General features: G+C 50.3%; 1 protein-coding gene across 1 annotated transcript; it reads left to right on the plus strand.

The window, feature by feature from the left end:
• The first annotated feature begins 525 nt into the window (after positions 1-525).
• Positions 526-17,731, plus strand: FAM78A (family with sequence similarity 78, member A). The gene is made up of 2 exons (XM_006892441.1): positions 526-848; positions 17,203-17,731. Exons 1-2 carry the CDS (start codon positions 526-528, stop codon positions 17,729-17,731), a joined length of 852 nt encoding a protein of 283 aa, XP_006892503.1.
• The last annotated feature ends 1,019 nt before the right edge of the window (positions 17,732-18,750 follow it).

The raw sequence follows: 18,750 nt of genomic DNA on the forward strand, positions 1-18,750 counted from the left end.
GGATCTTCGCTTATTGAACAGAAAAGGCTCTTTAATTGACTGGGCTCCGGCGGGCGAGCGGCCGGTGTGTGTGCCCAGCAGCGTGTGCGGAAGGCAGAAGGGCAGGAAGTCGGTTTTCTGCAGGGAGGGTGGCGGGACCGCGCAGGCGACCGAGCCTTCCTTATTTATGTGTCAGCCAGCGGTCGCCTTCATCCGAAGACCCTGGGGAGCGTCTACAACCTGCGTTCCCCGAGCGTGAGGCACGAAAGAACTGGATGCCAGAGCAACATGATTATCAATTAAACTCCAAACTTTGCTTTTTTTTTTTTTTTTAACCCAAAGAATATCGGTGGTTTTTGTCCACTGCCAGGAGAAGAGAGAGCCAAGAGCTCTTGAAATGCAGGAAAATCCTTATTTATAAACAGACCCAAGTTAGTGATATGCAAAACCCTTCTACTCGGTGAATTTTCTATCCTATGGATACCGATCTTGAGCTTTGAGCCTGGCGAGCCTTCTGCACTGGGTCCAGCAGCCTCGGTCCTTTCAATGCCTGGTCTTCTCTGGGATTGCTGGCCTTTCCTGGAGATCAGAGCGGTCCTCTGTGCCATGGGCTGTATTCAGAGCATCAGCGGTAAAGCCAGAGTGTTCCGGGAAGGTATTACGGTGATTGATGTGAAAGCCTCCATCGACCCCATACCCACCAGCATCGATGAGTCCTCCAGCGTGGTGCTCCGCTACCGGACACCCCACTTCCGCGCCTCTGCCCAGGTGGTCATGCCGCCCATACCCAAGAAGGAGACCTGGATAGTTGGCTGGATTCAGGCGTGCAGCCACATGGAATTCTACAACCAGTACGGGGAGCAGGGCATGTGAGTACCATGTAGGAGCAAAGCTTGAGGACTGCTGGGTTGGTGGATAGCTGGGTTGGGGTGCTTAGGCGCCTCGGTTTGTGAAGGAGAATGGGATAGAGAGACCGTTTTCAGAGGATCCTTATCAGAGATAGGGGGACGCTTTAGGTGGGCATGGAAGTGGCCTCTGAGTCCCGGGTCAGATAACTCTGTGGAGGGTCTGTCCTGAATGGGGTTGTGCATCCTGGACCTGTCCTCTCTCTGGCTCCGGGCTTCCTGGGTTCTTTCTCTGCACAATGCTGAGAAAGCAGAGGAACATTGCACCCTGTGCCTCTTTGGCAAAGCAAGTGTGCCATCTGCCCGTGGAACTCGGTGCCGTCGGGGTCACCAGAGAGGCTGAGGCTGTGCCCTCTAGGCTCAGGCCTCCAGGATTGTGTGGCAGCTACTCAAGGAAGGAAAAGGGGGCCCTTTGAAGCCTCTTTTAGAGTTGTGATTGGACTTGAAATTGACTGCCCAAAGTTGTAACAGTACCTTGTAGCTGGGCTTGAACTTGGCCCTCCACTGTTTTCAAATGCTATCAGGACTTGAGGGAATATTTGGTTGTGTTTGAGGGACAGGTTAGTTTAAAAATTCTATTTACTTCACATTGTAAAGGGTTGGTTTAAAGCCCCCATTTACTTCACATGCTCTCTAAGGGAATGACTTGATGCAGACTTCAAATGCCAGCCTCCCAAAGGCCCTCAGTAGGAAAAGGTTAAGTGAAGTCATTGACCTCTTCTCCTCATCATGGTCTCTGAAGGGTCCTTAAAATTGCTGTAGTTCCTGATTTGCCATGCTGGGCCCTGGGTCTTATTTTCTGGTGCACTCCCTGAGCTCGGAGAGGCATTTCCAAAAGGAGATGGAAGGGAGATCTGCCTTGAAGTGCCACTCTTGAATAACATGTGGGACAGCTGTTGCTGACCGAGTCTATGAAAATGACTGTTTGCATGTAAGAGTTCTCTTCTGAGAGGGCTAAGCAGGCCCAGGGCAGCCCTCTGTTAGTCCCACCCCACCTCCGTGACCCGCTGCCAGCACTAGCCCTCAGCCTCTCTCAACTTCCCCCCCCCCCACCACATCTTCACTTCCTGGTTCCACAGGCCAGGGACTAGAGTTTCTCCCGGAGTTGGAATGTTTCATGGGCCATCTGTGAATAAGAAGGATATTGGAGTGGGTGGCAGGACCCTAAGTCTTCTGACTTCTCTACTTAATGATATTGAGATAATAAGGGAAGCAGGGAGATTACCATGAAAACTGAAAATGAGGGTATAATCATGATCTCCCCCAAGACGGGGCTTGTAGGGCGGCTCTAGACACTTAGTGAGTTCCCCTCCAGCACCCTGATTTCCATACTCAGGCCTCTCAGATCTCATTTGTTCTTATTCTGTGTGGACCTTACTTAGGACGACTCAAGTCCCAGAACTTTGGGGGACTTAGCAGGGCTTCCAAGACAATTCCAGGAAACAAAGGGTTTGAAGGGGCTTCTCGCCAGGCCTAGTCTCTTCCGTAAGAGGTGTGGGGAAGCCAGAGGGCCCTTCTTTCTGAATTTGGAGAAGATATAGCCACCAGGAGGAAGACATCTTGGGGAGAATCAGGAGGACAGGAAGCTGGTGGTGCGATGGGTCAAGTGTTGAATTGCTACCTGAGAGGTCAGCAGTTTAAACCCTCCGGCTACTGGTCAGGAGAAAGGTGAGGTAGTGTCCTAACCCTATGGGGCAGTTCTCCCTCCTGCAGGGTCGTGTCCCTGTGAGTCAGTGTCAATGGGATGGCCGTAGGCTTGGGTTTTGGGTTTGGCGGCTGAGACCGAGAGCTCAGGACAGAAGGAAAAAGCCAGGTACAGAATGACACAGCTCAGCTGCAGGCCTGTTTCTCTGTCACTGGCCCAGAGCCCAGGGGCCCTCCCAGAGCCCCAGCTTCCCCATCTGTGAGCAGGGAAACATTTCTAGAAATCTTCAGGTCCTGGTCTCTGTTGGCTCTGCATATGTTTGGGCACCCTTATTGGGGCAGGCGTGAAGCATCAGGAGACCTGAGGCAACCTTGTCCTTATGGGCAAGTCCTTGGTCCCTGGTTGGACCTAGCAGATGTTAGACTCTGCAGACAAGAAGACGTGGGCATGAGCCCAGACTCTCTTACTTTCTAGGGGTTTGACTCTAAGCAAGTTCTGGAGCCACTCAGAACCTCATTCTGCAAATTGGATCTAATACTCGTCCTTACCCAAGACTTCTCAAGGCAAGTGTTGCCAGACTGCACGATGAGAAGCCTACAGTGAATACTTAATGTACACGCTTATCGTTTTTAACATCATTATTATGTGATGATCATTCTACCAGATGGGGAGTGAACCATGCTATCTGTATTGAGTTGGGGATCATACTGGAAACTACAGAAATGGGACAAATGTAAATTACTCGTTGTCAAGCATTTTCTCTCCAACCCAGGACTTCCTCTTTCACACAGGGCCCACTCCCTGACTTTTATAATTTTAAAAATAATTTAAATCATGAAGGATTTTGCTTGTATGTGGTGAAAGGCCATTTTCCATCTCCATTCTCACTCAGTGTCTCCCTTCCCCCTCCTCTTCTCAGGACATGCCTTTCAGCACTAGAGGCCCCCACCAGACTGAGTCCTGCCCTATGCATGAGACACACCCCATTTCCTAGGGATCATTCATACTCTTAGGATAGAACCAGACAAGGGCAGGGCAGAATATGAAGTACCCCGGAAAGGTTGGCATGGAGCTGTGGCAACTGGGCCCCCTAGCTCTGGGGCCTTGACATGTATCTGCCTAGAGCCTTAGTTGTGTCATCTGTGAAGTAGGAACAAGTATAAAATGTCACCTGAGGCTGCTATGAGGAATCAGTGAGAGGACAGAAACCAGTAATGGCTGTGTGGCTGAAATATCTGCTCACTTTCTTATTCCTATTGTACTTGATCGTATTCACACACTGGATGATCACAGGGCAGTTCCTAGTCCATGGACTGCAGGGCTCTGCTTTCAACCAGCAGCCTCTGGAAATAAGCCGGGCTCTTTCAGAAAAAGCCTGCACTCAGCCTCCTCCTCCTCCTCCTTGAATGTACGTAGAAATATTTGGATGTGTCTTAAAAGCTTCCCGTTTTTCCCTGTAGCAGGCCTCCTGTGATAACCACTGATTTTCCTGTTTTTAATCTCTGATGGTTTGAGAGAACGTGAAATGTGCGGAGTTGGTGGGGCTAGCCAGAAGCCTCCACCAACCTGGAATTGTCCCCTTACTGTGCCCAGGCTGTGCCTGTCCTTGTGGTAGGGACTGTCCTGTGCTTTGTGGCACGGCTGTCACCCCCCTTGGCCTTGTCCCACCAAATGCCAGCTGCACCTACCAACTCCCCAGTTGTGACGACTAAAAATGTCTCCAGACATGACAGAGAAAGGGGAGGGAAGTGTGGACTTGCCCCTGGTTGAGAAGAATTGGACTAGCCCCAGATAATTGGAAATGTTGATGTTAAACCCACCCACTGAACTTTAGTGGCTCCAGGTCGGGACAGCCAGGTGGCAAAAGGCTAGGTTAGGGCTTTCGTCCTTTACAAATGGGCCAGATTCAAAATGTTCATTCCACATACTTAACTGAAATCCATAATACCGCCAAACATTATCCCAGCTTGAGATTAATCTCTAATCCAGGAGGTGAACTTTGTAGAATGACATTTGGAGTTTGAGATGGAATAATAATTTTTAAAAACCACTTCAGTGATACCCTGACTTTTACAGAGGAGAGCTGTAAAATAGTGCATTTTTTTCCATGCCAGCTTGAGAAGATTCTATATGGTTTTGGGTCCAACCCACATTGCTTTTAAAGCCATCCCCCCTTCAAACTGTTGGAGACACCTGCCTCCACAGCCCCGTCCTCCGCAATTCCTCAACCGCCACCTGTCAGCTGGCACAGAAGCTTCTAAGTGACAAGTCACAATTTCTTGCCTGTGTGGGAGAGGCTTCAAGTTGCCTCTGGTTCGCCCTTCTCTGTAGCCCGCAGAGAACCTGGCCCAAGGCCAAGGTCAAGGCCAGTTTATGGGTCTGGATTCTACCAAAAGGCATCTGTGGAGTACAGGGAAAAGCAGCTGAAACAGAGAGGGCCTCTCCAGATTGACAGTCCCACCTTCCTGTGCCTGTATCCCTCAGGGTCGGAATCCCACTAGCCAGTCTGCCAGATGGTATAGTAATGCTTCGTATAATAATGCTTCCCTCAAAAGATTGTCCTTACCTTTAAATGAGATAATGCCTGACCAGTACAGGGCCTGATGCATGTGGAGCTCTCAGCACGTGGTCACTTCTAACTCTCCAATGTGTTGTTGGTAGGTGCTGTTGAGTCAATTCTGACTCATAGGAACCCCATGTGGCAGTGGAGAGCTGCCCTGTACAATTTCCTAGCCTGGTCATTATGGAAGCAGATGGCCACCTCTTTCTCCTGCAGACCAGTTGGTGGACTTGCACTGCTGACCTTTCAGGTAGCAGTTGCTTAACCACTGTGCCACCAGTGCTCTTTAATAGACTAACTGTAATTATCAATAGCTTATTATCCATTTTAACAAGGGGGGAGCCTGAGATGATGTGAGAATAGTGCTGTGGGGTCCCTCTCTATCCTCTCATCATGTCTTCCCAAGGGCTCCAGGAAGGAACCCCGGGGGTATAGTGTGTTAAGTGTTGGACTGCTACCTAAAAGGTCATTATTTTGAAACTATCAGGTGGTCCCCAGCAGAAAGACGGGTTGTCTCCTCCTATTATAGAGATTTCTAGCTTTAGAAGCCCAATGGAGGCTATGAATTGTAGTCATTTTACTGCCAGGGTGTGTATGTGTGTGGGCTGTGTGTGTGTGTGTGTGTGTGTGTGTATGTGGTGTGTGTGTGTGTGTGTGTAAGGGCCCCACAAGATTTTCCTTTCTTGATGAGGCAACATTGGGCCTCTCCAGACTGAAGCCTCTTACCCAAGGAGCCTTGCTCAGCTGCAGAGGATCTGGGGACCAGCCAGGGGGAATGTCCCCAGTGGCCATGTGGCCTCTTCCTGAAGCCTGGACCTGAGCTGTAGCTAGCTCAGCCCAGAACAATTGGAGTGGAGGCTTCCTCTCTGGGACCGGAAGACAGCCCCCACCGACTGCAGGGCTGGGCCAAGGGCGAGAGCAGGAGTGGGGAGGGAAGCACTTGTTTCTCCGTTTAGAGCAGGGGGAAGTGAGGGCAGGAGTGACACAGCCAAAGAGAACACCCCCTCTGGCCCCCCAGCCCAGCCCAGCAGAGCAGTCACTAAGCCTCACCCCCTGTCCAGGCACTGGAAAGAAAAGGACCTGCTCCTGGAGAAATTAGGGAGGCAGCAAGTGAAATACTGAGGTCTTTTTCTTGTGATTCGATTTGAGTCAAAATGGAAGAAAAAAAATCTGTTCTAGCCAGTGTTGGAGAAGAGTCACGCCTGCGCCGTGGAGTCAGTTCTGACTCAGGGGTCCCAGGCAGTGCAGAGTAGAACTGTCCCACGGGGTGGTCAAGGATGATGCCTTTCTGAAGAGGATCACCAGGCCTTGCTTCTGAGTCTGTTCCAACTGCCCTCCTGGTTAGTGCTTCACTGTTTTCAAAGCCCAGGGCCTCTTTCCGGTTAGAGAGGCAGTGGGGAAACTGAGCGCTGCATGTGGGAGATAATTTAGAGCAGTTTCTGTGGGTTCAGGTCTATTAAAATGTTGATACAAGCTCTGCAGCTGTGGGTGCACTTTCCAAGACTGTCCTGTGGGAATCCTGCACGCCTAGCCCAGTGCCTGGCACGTTGTCACTGCTGTGCACCATTGAGTAGGAACCCACTCAGAGCTGGTATTTGTAGGCTGTAAATTGCATGAGAGTAGATTGCTTGTTTTTGTCCTGTGGAACAGCTGATGGATTCGAGCCCTGTGCCTTTGGGTTGGCAGCTTCACTCCTTACCACTAGGCCTGACACGGAGGAGGCCAGCTCCAACTGAAATCCTCTGCCATTGGGTCAATTCCTGCTCCTCCTCCACATTTCTGGGGTGGATGAGATGGATTGATTCAGTGACTGGGGTAATGGGGGCAGGTGTGTCGGAGATGGTGAGATTGGCACAGGATAGGGCAGAGTTTAGGGCTGCTGTACATAGGGTCGCTATGAGTCGCAGGCAACTCGATGGCACATAACAACAACAACAACATTTGGTGGGAGGAAACAACCTCATTTTTCTTCCACAGAGAATCTGGCAGGTTCAAACCTGTGTACTTTTTGTTAGTGGCCAACGATTATCGACTCTGTCCTCAAGGCTCCACGTAGGGCACTCACTGGTATCCATTCAATTCTGACTTAGAAGGATCATCAGGTTTCAGAGATGATAAATCTTTATAGAGGAGACTGCCCATCTTTCTCCCACAGAGATGCTGGTAGATTTGAACTAGCAGCCTTTTTATTAGTAACCTGATATGTACCCACTATGTCACCAGGATTCCTTCCGTATTTGTAGGTATACAAATATATTAACAAATAAGCTAATGAATAAAGGAATGAAAGAACAATAACATAAAGTCATATATGTGCTACAATGTTAACTCCAGTGCTGCTTCTAATAGCAGAATTTCAGGAACAAATCAGGTATCATTAGTAAGGGATTAAATGGTGGTCAGTGTTCAGTGCACAGCACAGAACATTGGCTAAACAGGATGAAGTGGGACTGTAGAGGCTCTAAATGAGAAGAGACAGAGAAAAAAAGGTATTTTTTTGTTAAATTAAAACCCATAAGTTCTAAAGTGATATATGCTGTTATATGCTGTCGAGTTGCAATAGTTCTGAACCCTGTTCTGTCCTGATCCAATCTCACTGGCTCACCTACTCTCTTACCTCAGTCACTGAGTCAATCCATCTAATCCAAGGTCTTCCTCTCCTGCACTATCCCTCCACCCTTGATATCCTTCTCAAAGGATTGGTCCCTCTTGGGCATTTGCTCAAAGTATATGAGACGGAGCTTCATGGGGTAAAAAAAACCCCCTTCTATCTCATTGCCGTCAAGTGAGAATCAGTTCATAGCTGACCCTCCTGAGGGTTTTGAGAGATTGTAAATCTCCTATGCAGAGATTGATCTTTCTCCTATAGAGCAGCTGGTGGATTTGAACCTTCCAGCAAGTTTTTAGAGGCAGTAAATCACATGGGAACAGAGTGTCCATCTTTCTCCAGCTGGTGGACTAAACTGCACTGTATGTCTTTGGGTTGGCAGCACAACTCCTGACCACTAAGTCACCAGAGCTCCCCAATACACAGGGTTGTTGTGTGCTGTTGAATCAGACCCACTCATAACTGACTGTCCAGTGGCTTTTCAAAGGCAGTAAATCACGTGGGAGGACATTGTCCATCCTTCTCCCGGGGAGCAGATAGTGGATTTGAACCACCTGCCTTTGGGATTGCAGCACAGCCTCTTACCTCTAGGCCAGGGTAGGAACCAATTTTTTATTTAAAAAAAAAAAAAAAAAAGGAAAACACCCAAAGTGGGAACATGTATCATGTGTAGATGCAGTGAGAAAGGTCTCAAAGGTTGTTTATCAAAAGGTAATATGAGTAACCTCAGAGCAAGAGGGGGCGAGGTATGGAAGAGAAGGCTTCTGTTTTTCACTTTATATATCCCTTTAGGACTTTATTTTAACAAAACATATTTTATAGCTAAAAACAAAAATTAAAGGGGCTTCTTCCTCCTGGTATTAGGCCATACAGGCCTGGGGATGTGGCCTGGAAAAGAGGGAAGAAGCTGAGAGGAAGCAGGTGACTGAGCCCCGGAAGGAGTGGGTCTTATTGCTGGGGAAAACCCCACAGTTCAGGCTTCAGCCCCTGGGGTGACTGGGGTGGAGGTGGGGCTGAAAGAGGAGGGCACAGGGCAGGAGTCAGGAAGCCAGATTCCAGTCCTTGCTCTGTAAGGAGCCAACTTGAGTCCCACCTGGCAGAGGAGAGAGCAGGGAAAGACGCCAGCTCCTCGTGGTTCGAATCCACCAGTCGCTCCGTGGGAGGAAGAAAGCTGGACAGTCTCCGCCCCTGGTTACAGGTTTGGGAAACCCCACTGGAGCATCAGCTGTGACTCACTTCTGACTCCCAAGCAATGAGTTTGAGATTTTAGGGGTCATCATGAGTGGGAGGCAACTTGAGTTCTTTAAACCTGAGTTGAGTTTTTTTAAAAAGTGACTCATTTTAAGAAAAAAAGAAAAACTAAGTTATAATTGAGCTCTGGTGACCTAGTGATAAGAAGCTGCACGACATTCCCAAAGGTATGTGGTTCAAATATCCCAGCTGCTCTTCAAGAAAAGGGTAGGCAGCCTCCTCCCATGAGATTTACAGCCTCCGAAAACCCACTGGAGGGTCAGCTTTGGATCTGGATCGGTTCTGACTCAACAGCACACCACAACAGGCTACCGGAGCTTCCTGGTCTCCTTACAAGGCTGGTCTCGTGGTAGCGTGTTATCAGAAACTATTAAGATTACTGCAGTTAAAGTTGGTATACACCCCCACTGATGAAGTTGAATAGCTTAAAAAAAATTAAGTTAATAACAATACAGGTGCTAGGTAATAGAAACATGGAAAGTGATGAGACATTTGGGAAACTCTGCAAGGAGACTTGGGTCTTAGGGCTCTAAAATCCAGAGGCAGGTTCTGTGTCCTGGGGACTGTAGTCGGGGGACGCCCAGCAACTCAGACCCAGCAGTGGGGCATGGTTTCCTGCCCAGGCTCAGCCCATACCTGATCCAGAGCGAGACTAGTCTAGAGCTGATAGAAAACACTAGAACCTTCAAGTTCTTCTGAAGACACTGTGAAGGAGAATGCTTCCATTTGCCTGATCCCAGACTTCAGACTTCATGAGAGATGTCATGCCCCTCCTCTCCGAGACCCCCAAAACCTGTGGGCAGCCCTGGCCTCATCCACATCTTTAGAAGGGCCAGCTCCCAGCTAGTGGTCTTGAGCCTATGTCACCCCTCCTTGGTGTTGCTTATCCGTGTCCTTGAGAGCCCATCTGCAACAGCCTCAGCCTCCCCGCCCACCTCCTTTCGGATTCACTCAGTCACACCTCCAGCTGCCTGTGAGGGGCAGTTAGAGACCACCTGGCTCTCTCAGGTGGTGGCCCCGACTCAGTGGCTTCCCAGATGTGTGACCCACAACTGGCCTCAGCTTCTCTAAGTCTCCTCTCAAGAAAGTACCCCACAGTTCTGCCCTGGCTCTCGGGTAGTTGGGGAAGAGCCACGAGTGAAGATCAAGACATGCCTGAGTATCAGGGAAAGCTCAGGTCTTACAAAGCTCAGGTCTTACCTGCATCGCTGTGGCCTAAACCCAATGATACTGAGCCGGCTGACTGATGATCACCCTGGGTGTGACAGAGTAGGTCAGTGGCTCACTTTCAGAAGCGGTGTGCCAGGCTTTTCTTATGAGGTGCTTCTGGCTGGACTCAGCCTCTGGTGTTTCACCTAATGGCTGGGTGTGTTAACCATTTGCATCCCTGAGGTGGGGGTGACTCTTCCAGCTGCAGCTGCTTCAGGCTGAGCAGTAACAGGGATGCCCTAAGTTCATGGCAAAGTCCCTCTTGTACCCTGCAGGTGGCTGATGGTCATTGACTCAGGCCACAGCATTGATTACGCTCTGATGCTGGGCCAGGGACAATGATGGATGGCATGTGGAACACTCGGGGCCTGCACTCTTGGCCTGATCTGGGGAAGAGGGCACAGACGAATGATTTTGTAATTATTTAATTCCTGTTGTTCATTTGCCAAGAAGAAGCAATCTTGGGATCCGCTAGCTTCCAAAGGGCCACTTAGCCTTGCATGAAGGGTCAAGGCAAGCTTCCCTGGGGTGGTGAGTCCAGAGCCAGAGTGGGTTTAGGATCATTGGAGGGAGGTAAAAAGGGAGGCCCTTTTTTGTGTTCTAAAATGCCCTGGGGTTGCTGGAGAGAAACAGATTTTAGAGCAGAATTGGAGAGAGTGATTCTCCCCAGGACAGAGAAAGGGCATGGAGTGAGCTAAGGCAGAGGAGAAAGGGCAAGAGGTCAATTCATAAATGGAGGGGCAAGTCAGAGATGGCATTAGTTGCCCCAAGGGTGCTGGGTTGATGTGGGCTGCAACCCAGCCCACTTTGAGCATGGCATGGCAGCCAATACTAATGCAGGGGCTCCAGTGAATGGCTGGATGGGGGTGTGGCAGGACTGGGGCATTGAAGGATGCTGAGGAGTCTGTTCTGGGCATGACATGAGGGACGTGGCAGGATTGGGGCACTGAAGTATGTAGGGAATCTATTCTGGACATGACATGAGGGACATGACAAGATTGGGGCATTGAAGGATGCTGAGGAGTCTGTTCTGGATGTGTTGTGAGGGATATGGCAGAAATGGGACATTGAAAGATATGGAGGAGTTCTGGATATGACATGAGGGACCTCAAGCATGCTGAGGTCAAGTTCACCCTGAACGCCCCTGCTGCTCTTTGAGTTCCCACCTAAAAGTACAAAGGTGGGATTTTGACAGACTGGCATCATAAGAGTGGCATAGGGCCTCAGGCATGATTGACAGCTTTATTGTTGCCACCTTGAAATTCTTAGCCCTTTTTAAGTAAGAGTCCTGAATTTTTGTTTGGATTCTTGTCTGGTGCCTTGGAGTTGATTTTTTTTTTTTTAGAATTTTTTTCTTTTTTAAATTATTATTAATTTTCATGAAAGTTTATAGAGACTTTGGATTTTCATTCATTCATTATTGCACTTAGAGTTTACTTTTTAAAATAAAAATTTTATTCTATATTGCTTTGCTTACAAAATTTGTATACATTGTATTTCACACTAGTTTTCATTTACATAGTGGTTCATATAATCATTCCCATTCATTATGTTTTATAAAATTAATCACCATTGGACTATGCACACCCTGTCTTTTCAGGTCTCCACTGAATCTTTCCCATTTCCTTTAACCCCTCCCTCCACCTACCAAATTGTGCAAATCTGTGATTTTGCCCTTGCCAGTCCTCACCCCTCTGCTCCCACCCCTCACCTCCTTGGCTCCCCATATGACAGAGTAGTTCTTCCCTATGGCATTCCCTAAACTGTAATCTTTGCCCAAGGAACTCTGGTGGCGTAGTTCACAGGTAATTGCACTGCTTACTGATTAGAGTTTATGAGCAACTACATGGAAGAAAAATGAGCAGTCTTTTGTGCAGTTTACAGCTTCTTGAAAACCTGTGGGAGAGCCAGGTATGAGTCAGTTCCAACTTAACAGCAATGGGTTTTTTTAAGAGTTTAATCTTCACAGAAGCAGTTAGCGAGGACTTTCTTCCATGGACCTGCAAAGTGGGCTCAAACCATGAACTTCTCTCTTGGCACCTGTGGAGTTTATTGTGCAAAATGGCTTTCCCAGTCATTGAATTTTACTTTGCGCCCTGTGGATGGATGGGAATATGTGAATAGTATATGTTAGCCTATCCACAAGGGGGCTGGCTAGTTTCACCATTCTACAAGAGGATTGGCTAGTCTCATCAGTCTACAGGGAGATTGGCTAGTCTCACCATTAAATTGTGCCAATCCAGCAGCAGAATGGGAGAAATCTCACCACCTGAAAAGAGAATGCAACTCATCCTTCAGAACCAGAGCATCAGCCAGAGCAGCTGGAACAGAGGCCCAGAGGCCCAGCAGGAGATGGAACTGACCTTGGGACTGCTACCCTCATAGAACCAGAGCTAAGAGCCCAAGGCCAAGTTTATTGGACAACTTGAGGACTAGGGCAAGGGAGGTATGTGGAGAGCCAATATTGGCAGGACCAAAAACTTTGTAACACTAGCATAAAGCCACGAGGCTCAAGGCTCAGGTGACTACAAGCATATTTCAGAAGCTGTTGTGACTCATAGTATTCTGTTTTTAACCTGGGTTATAACCTTTCGATTTCCCCAGGATGGTTCTCACAGACCCAGTGTGGTCTGTGAGCTATGGCATCAGATTTTGGACCCAATAAATCAGTGAGATTGGTGTTGAGATGAGTAGAAAGAGGAAGCATGTCTGACCTCTTGGGAACTGGTTTTGTGTGTTGCTGCTGTTCCCCTTTGTAAAGTTGGTTAAGGTCAGCTCTGGCCATCCCCCGAGGCCCTTGCTCTTTTTCCAGCAGCCTGTTGTTTGTGAGGCCTGCTGGTTCTAACAAGCCAGCTCTGCCTTGAAGACCAGCAGGGGCCAGTGAAAGAATGGAGGGGGAGAAGGGAGATAGCTGATCTCCCTTCTTCCTGCACAGGTCATTTTTGCAGTGAAGAAGGCTCTAGGGGGATAAGCCCAAGGCTTGTGAATTCTTAGGCTGGGGCCTAGGTAGGAGCCGGTGGGCTTGAACTTAGCCATGGAATTTATCCTTCCAAATAGATAGTTGTACACATCTGGCCAGGTTTGAGGCTGAGAGCTTTGCTGATCTATTTTCAGTTGCATTTGCTATAGACTTGATTCTAATGCATGGGGCCTCCATGTGTGTGACAGAGTAGAAGTGTGCTCCAATGGTTTTTCAATGACTGATTTTTTTCAGAAGTAGCTCACCAGGCCTTTCTTCTGAGGTGATTTTGGGTGGTCTTGAACCTCAAGTCTTTCAGTGAGCAGCCCTGTGTGTTAACTGTTGCATCACCCAGGGCCCAGCCCAGGATATGAGCCCCATTTCTCCCCACCAGGCAAGCAGAGGCTGAAGGCTGAATGTATTTCTCCACCCTGCTTGAAGGCTGGGGCTCCTTGAATTGGAATTTGTTTAGGGTAGTGGATCAGTTCAGCGATAAGGAGATAGAGGGTCAGCGAGTTTGTGACGTTTCTAAGGTTACAGCGACAATATCTGATGCTGAGATCGATCATAGGCTGATCTCGGCCATCCTGGGAGCTGAGGGAGGCCTGGGGACCTGACCAAGCCCACATTGCCCTGTGATGATTTGGAGACAACAAGACATTGCCACTTGTTCTCGTTGTGTGCCGTCAAGTTGGAACTGACCCACAGCTGGGTTTTCAGAGTCAGTTAATAGCATGGGAGGGGGATTGCTCATCCTCCTGTGGAGGAGCTAGTGGATTTGAACCATGTACCTTTGGAATCACAGCACGCTAGGCCACCAGATCTCCCAAGGTCATTTATTCTGAGTAATACCCCACATGAGATGCCACTCGCTGGCCAGCTCATGAGGCTCGTCACCTGCCTGTGACTGAGCAGGGCCCAGGCGTTTGGGGGCTGTGGAGAGAGGAGGAAGCCCAGGCTCTCAGCTCAGTGGCTGAGAGTGAGGGGCCATTCTAGTGCCAGGCCTGCCTCACTCCCCAAAACAAACCTGTCAGCACTTGTCAGTTAAGGCAAGGCCAGAGTTCCTTTTCTGTTTGCTTTCAGCCTTTAAAGAACAAATGTGCCCAAGCAAGCGTCTCTCCTGTGGGACACTTCTGATAGAAGTGAATGGCACAAAGGTGCAGGACCTCAGAGATCCGGACAGGTCTGACTCTCTCACCCTGGCTCGTGCTGTAATTGTCCACACTGCAGCGGCCTGTCCCGCCACTGCAGGGGAGAGGGCCTGGGAGGACCCTTTGCTCTGAGGGGTCCTTTAGAAGTTTGGGTTCAGGTGAGCTGCTGTCCAGGTTCCCCAGGTGTTTCGGACCGGATAGGGGTCTTCGGAGCAGACTTTCTTGTAATCTGTGAGCTTCTCCATGAGTCTTAGAAGCAAGCTGGTGAATTTCTGTCTTCTATACTTCGGACATGCTGTCGGGAGGGGCTAGTCCTTAAAAAGGAGCAACAGGCTTAGTAGAAGGTCCGTGAACAAGAAGGCTCCCAACGAGGTGGGTTAGCTCAATGACTGCACCAGTGGGTCAAGCCCAGCAGAGATTGTGGGGTGGTGCAGCATCGCCTGGGGCTTCATTCTGTTCCCCACACATGTGTATGTTGGGGCTGACTTGATGGCACCTAACAACAAGATAGAAAAATTAGTAAAACTATTCTCATGATGATTCTTCCTCTGTTGTTATTAGCTGCTGGCTAGTGGCTTGATCATAGTGGCTCTTATGACAGGGTCGAACAGCCCCACAGGGATTCGTGGGCTGTAAACTTTATGCTGGAGGGTCAGCTATGAGCCCCTTTTGACTCCCTGGCAAAGACTGCATTTTTGAGTCTTTACAGAAGCAGATCTCTGGGTCTTTGTCCTGTGGGGTTACTGAACAGGATCAAGCTACCAAACGCTAGCCGCCGAGTGCTTGACCATTGAGCCACCAGGGCTCCTTACTCTTCCTCTTGTGGCCTCCGGTTTCCCCGCTGCTAACACAGAAGTGAACTCTTTCTGTGAAGGAGTCTGTTCTAAAGATGACATGCTCCTGCAGACAACCTGAGTGTCTTTGCAGCGCCCCAAGTATCCATGGTGCAGGTGTCTGGCTGGGAATGCGCTGGGCCGCCACTTAGCCAGACCACCTTGGGTAAGGTTTCTGACCCCCTAGCCTGGATTCAGTCTATACAGTAGGGTTAGATGGGGATGACAGGCTGTAAGGACCCCTCTGCTGCATGGGAACATGGGTCTGGGTGCCACAGACCAGCCTGAGACTTCTTAATAAAACAAGAGCAATGACAGTATTAACATCCACTAATGACCCGCAGTGCTTTGTGGTCGTGTTTTCAAATTGTCGCAAGGCCACAGCTTTAGGTTGGCACTGATTGGCTGGAATTCCATCGCCGCTCGAGCCAGTGAGGGCAGCTCACAGACTCCTTGGTTCCCCTTTGTTTCTTTATTGAACTCACACTTTAGTGGCTCATCACACACACACCTTGTGAAGTTTTTGTAGTCAACTGCATAGGTGTCTAGTGCCTGGTGCACAGTAAACAGCAATAAATGAGAACTTAGAGGGATTTTGGGGAGCTCTGGTGGTGGAGTCTGTTGGGAGTTGCACTGGTAACCCAAAGTCACTGCCCCTCTAGCAGTTCAAATCCACCAGACACTTCCTCAGGAGAAAGATGGGCAGTCTCTTCTTGTGCAATGTCCTGTCTGGGAAACTTGTTGGTGGACCAGCCAGGGTCAGTTCTGATTTGGCACAGCGAGTTGAGACAGGCTGTGGGAGATTTTCGTGACTGTGGCAGCATCATTGAGAGGTGTGACTCTGACATGAGAGACTTGGAGGTCCTGGTGACCCAGGGAGGGGCAGCCAAGGTGTGCAGCAAGGTCTGTGGGCTTTGTGCCTGAGCTCTGAGGCCCGCTGCTCCTGCCTCAGACAGGCTGAGGCCTGGGCCCTCCAGGTAAATCCAGGCATCTAAGGGTGATGGAGGGACAGCAAAAACAAGGAAGACCTTAGCCAAGTGGTGTAGTCAGTGACCGCAGCAATGGGCTCAGGTGTGTCAGAGATAGGATGGGACAGGGCTCAGGTGTGTTGTTTATAGAGTCGCTATGAGTTGTACCTGATGGCTTCTAACACCACCACCACCACCACCACCACCACAGTGATGTGGAGGGGAGGGTCTGTGTGGGAAGTGGAGATGCTGCTGCCCTGGGGCCCAGCCCGGCAGGTGAGGTGAAGCTGCCTGAGTGCATGTCAGGGAGGAGCTTGGTCGATTGTCCCTTGTTCTTCTTAAGACTCTGTAAAGAGTGCCCCACCCAGCAGGACCATCCTGTCTATGGGAGTTGTGTTGCAGGCTCTCCCTAGGCAAGCATGAACTGAGAGGTGTTTGGTGGGTAGAGGGTGAGGAAGGGACATCTTAGCCCTGAGGCCTCTGTGTGGAAATAGTTGTGACAGTGAGGGAACCCCCATCCCATGCTCCTGTACTAATGGTTTTGGGGCCCTGTGTCTTTCTCCAAAGTACTATGGATGAGGGCTAGTACCCCAAGAATTCAGAAACCCAGCAAGAGTGGGCTTTTGACCAAGCTGGTAAGTGAGGTATTGAGAGCAGTGCTCAGAGGAAGTTTGCTACAGTCCTGTGCAGGTGCAGGCAGGATCCACCCTCCCTTTTTGACATACCAGGTGGCTGCTTGGGAGTCACCCAGCCTCTGGGAGCCCCCAGTCTCTGCCCTACCTGAGGTCTGTGGCAATCAGTGCTGTGAGCTGGTGGGGCACGCTGCCCAACCTGGCGCCCCCTGAACTCCAGGACTCCCAGAGTTAGCACCTCCCCCAGCCCAGCTGGGATTGAACCCCAGCTGAAGTGATGTCAGTCCTGGAGGAGACTGGAGAAGGACAGAGAGGGGGACATGGCCGAGCTCTCCCAGTTGCCCGCTGTCCCCAGAGGCGGTCAGCATGGCCATGGAGAAAGGAACTGGTTTCTGCTTTGTCCACACTCTATCCTCAGGACCCTGGACAGTCTCTGGTCCCCCTTGGGGACTTAGAAAAGCCTTATTGAGTGAGTGAGTGCTTGACCTGGCCTTCCTTTCAGGTCCAGCTGGGAGCTCCCAGATCTGCAGGAGGGCAAGATCGAGGCCATCAGTGACTCTGACGGGGTCAACTACCCCTGGTACGGCAACACCACGGAGACGTGCACCATCGTGGGCCCCACCAAGAGAGACTCCAAGTTCATCATCAGCATGAATGACAACTTCTACCCCAGCGTCACGTGGGCCGTGCCGGTCAGCGAGAGCAATGTGGCCAAACTGACCAACATCTACCGGGACCAGAGCTTCACCACGTGGCTGGTGGCCACCAACACCTCGACCAATGACATGATCATCCTGCAAACGCTGCACTGGCGGATGCAGCTCAGCATCGAGGTGAACCCCAACCGGCCCCTGGGCCAGCGGGCCCGGCTACGCGAGCCCATTGCCCAAGACCAGCCCAAAATCCTGAGCAAAAACGAACCCATCCCTCCCAGCGCCCTGGTCAAGCCCAACGCCAATGACGCCCAGGTCCTCATGTGGAGGCCCAAGTACGGGCCACCACTGGTGGTGATCCCCCCCAAGCACCGGTAACAGCCCAGGCGCCCACTAGGTCAGACTCCCAAATAATAATACTGGTCAGAATGAACCCAAATGCACTGTCATTCAGCAAAATACAGCCATTCTACCTTTGCCACAGACGGACCTCACTGTGCTCTTGTCCAGGACGGCCTCCCCTGGTCCCCACCAAGCCCATTGCCTTGTGGGGAGACGGGGAGACCTGAATGGGACAGACAAGCCCATGTACACCCCTCAGCACCCCCCTCAGCCTTCTTCCCGCTCCTTTTCTCACAGTTTTCATTCACTTGCGACAGATTCCCGGAAATAACAGCTTTTCCAGTTCTTTTTTTCTTTTTTTTCTTTTTGACTCCTCTTTATGAGGGTCAGGGCAGGAGGAGGAGGAGCCGACGATGCAGGAAGCCAAAGCTGTGGACTTATTAGCCTTCCTTTGGGGCTTTCCAGGCACAGGGTCTCCCTATTTCGGCTCCCCCTCGTCCTCCGTCATGCGGCCTTATGTAGACTTGCTTTGCCAAACTTTTGCCTTAAGCTGAATTTAAAGGGAAAACCAAAATGGGACAAGAAAGCAGGATCTCCTTTCCTTGGGACGTTCTGTATGTGGAGGGGGTTGCTGGGTCTCAAGAGGCTCTCCTCTCTCGAGAGGGTCTCTTGAGAGGGACCCCTTCCTGGTTGCACTGGGAGAGGGACCAGGGTGGAGGTGTAGACCTAAAACCAGCTGCTCATTCTCGTGTTTCAGCCAGCACCGAACCCCACACAGGCCCTGTCCCGAGAGGCACCTTCTTCCTCCCCGCAGAAGAGCCCCTCCATCTGGTACCTGTAAGCTCCCCGAGTTCTACCTGGGGGCCCCTTCTTTCCCATCTCCTTGGCAGCCTTAACCTGTTTTGATGGGTCTATGAAGAAGAAGACGGCCCCAGGAAGTAGAGGTTGAATCCAGGGAATGACACCGTCTCGGGTCCCATGGTGCCTACTGAGGCCCGTGGGACCTTCTCACAGTGTGGGGCTGCCCATTCCACTGAATTGTCCCAAATGCCTAC

The sequence above is a fragment of the Elephantulus edwardii genome, unplaced genomic scaffold, assembly GCF_000299155.1.
Source record: "Elephantulus edwardii isolate Elephantulus edwardi_28Jun2011 unplaced genomic scaffold, EleEdw1.0 scaffold00116, whole genome shotgun sequence".
NCBI classification, from domain to species: Eukaryota; Metazoa; Chordata; class Mammalia; order Macroscelidea; family Macroscelididae; genus Elephantulus; species Elephantulus edwardii.

Excerpts from the sequence above, each read along its gene's own strand:
- FAM78A (XM_006892441.1), top strand. The coding sequence starts at position 526 with ATGCCTGGTCTTCTCTGGGATTGCTGGCCTTTCCTGGAGATCAGAGCG. Across the intron at positions 849-17,202 it reads CAGTACGGGGAGCAGGGCAT|GTCCAGCTGGGAGCTCCCAG; the intron begins GTGAGTACCATG and ends CCTTCCTTTCAG.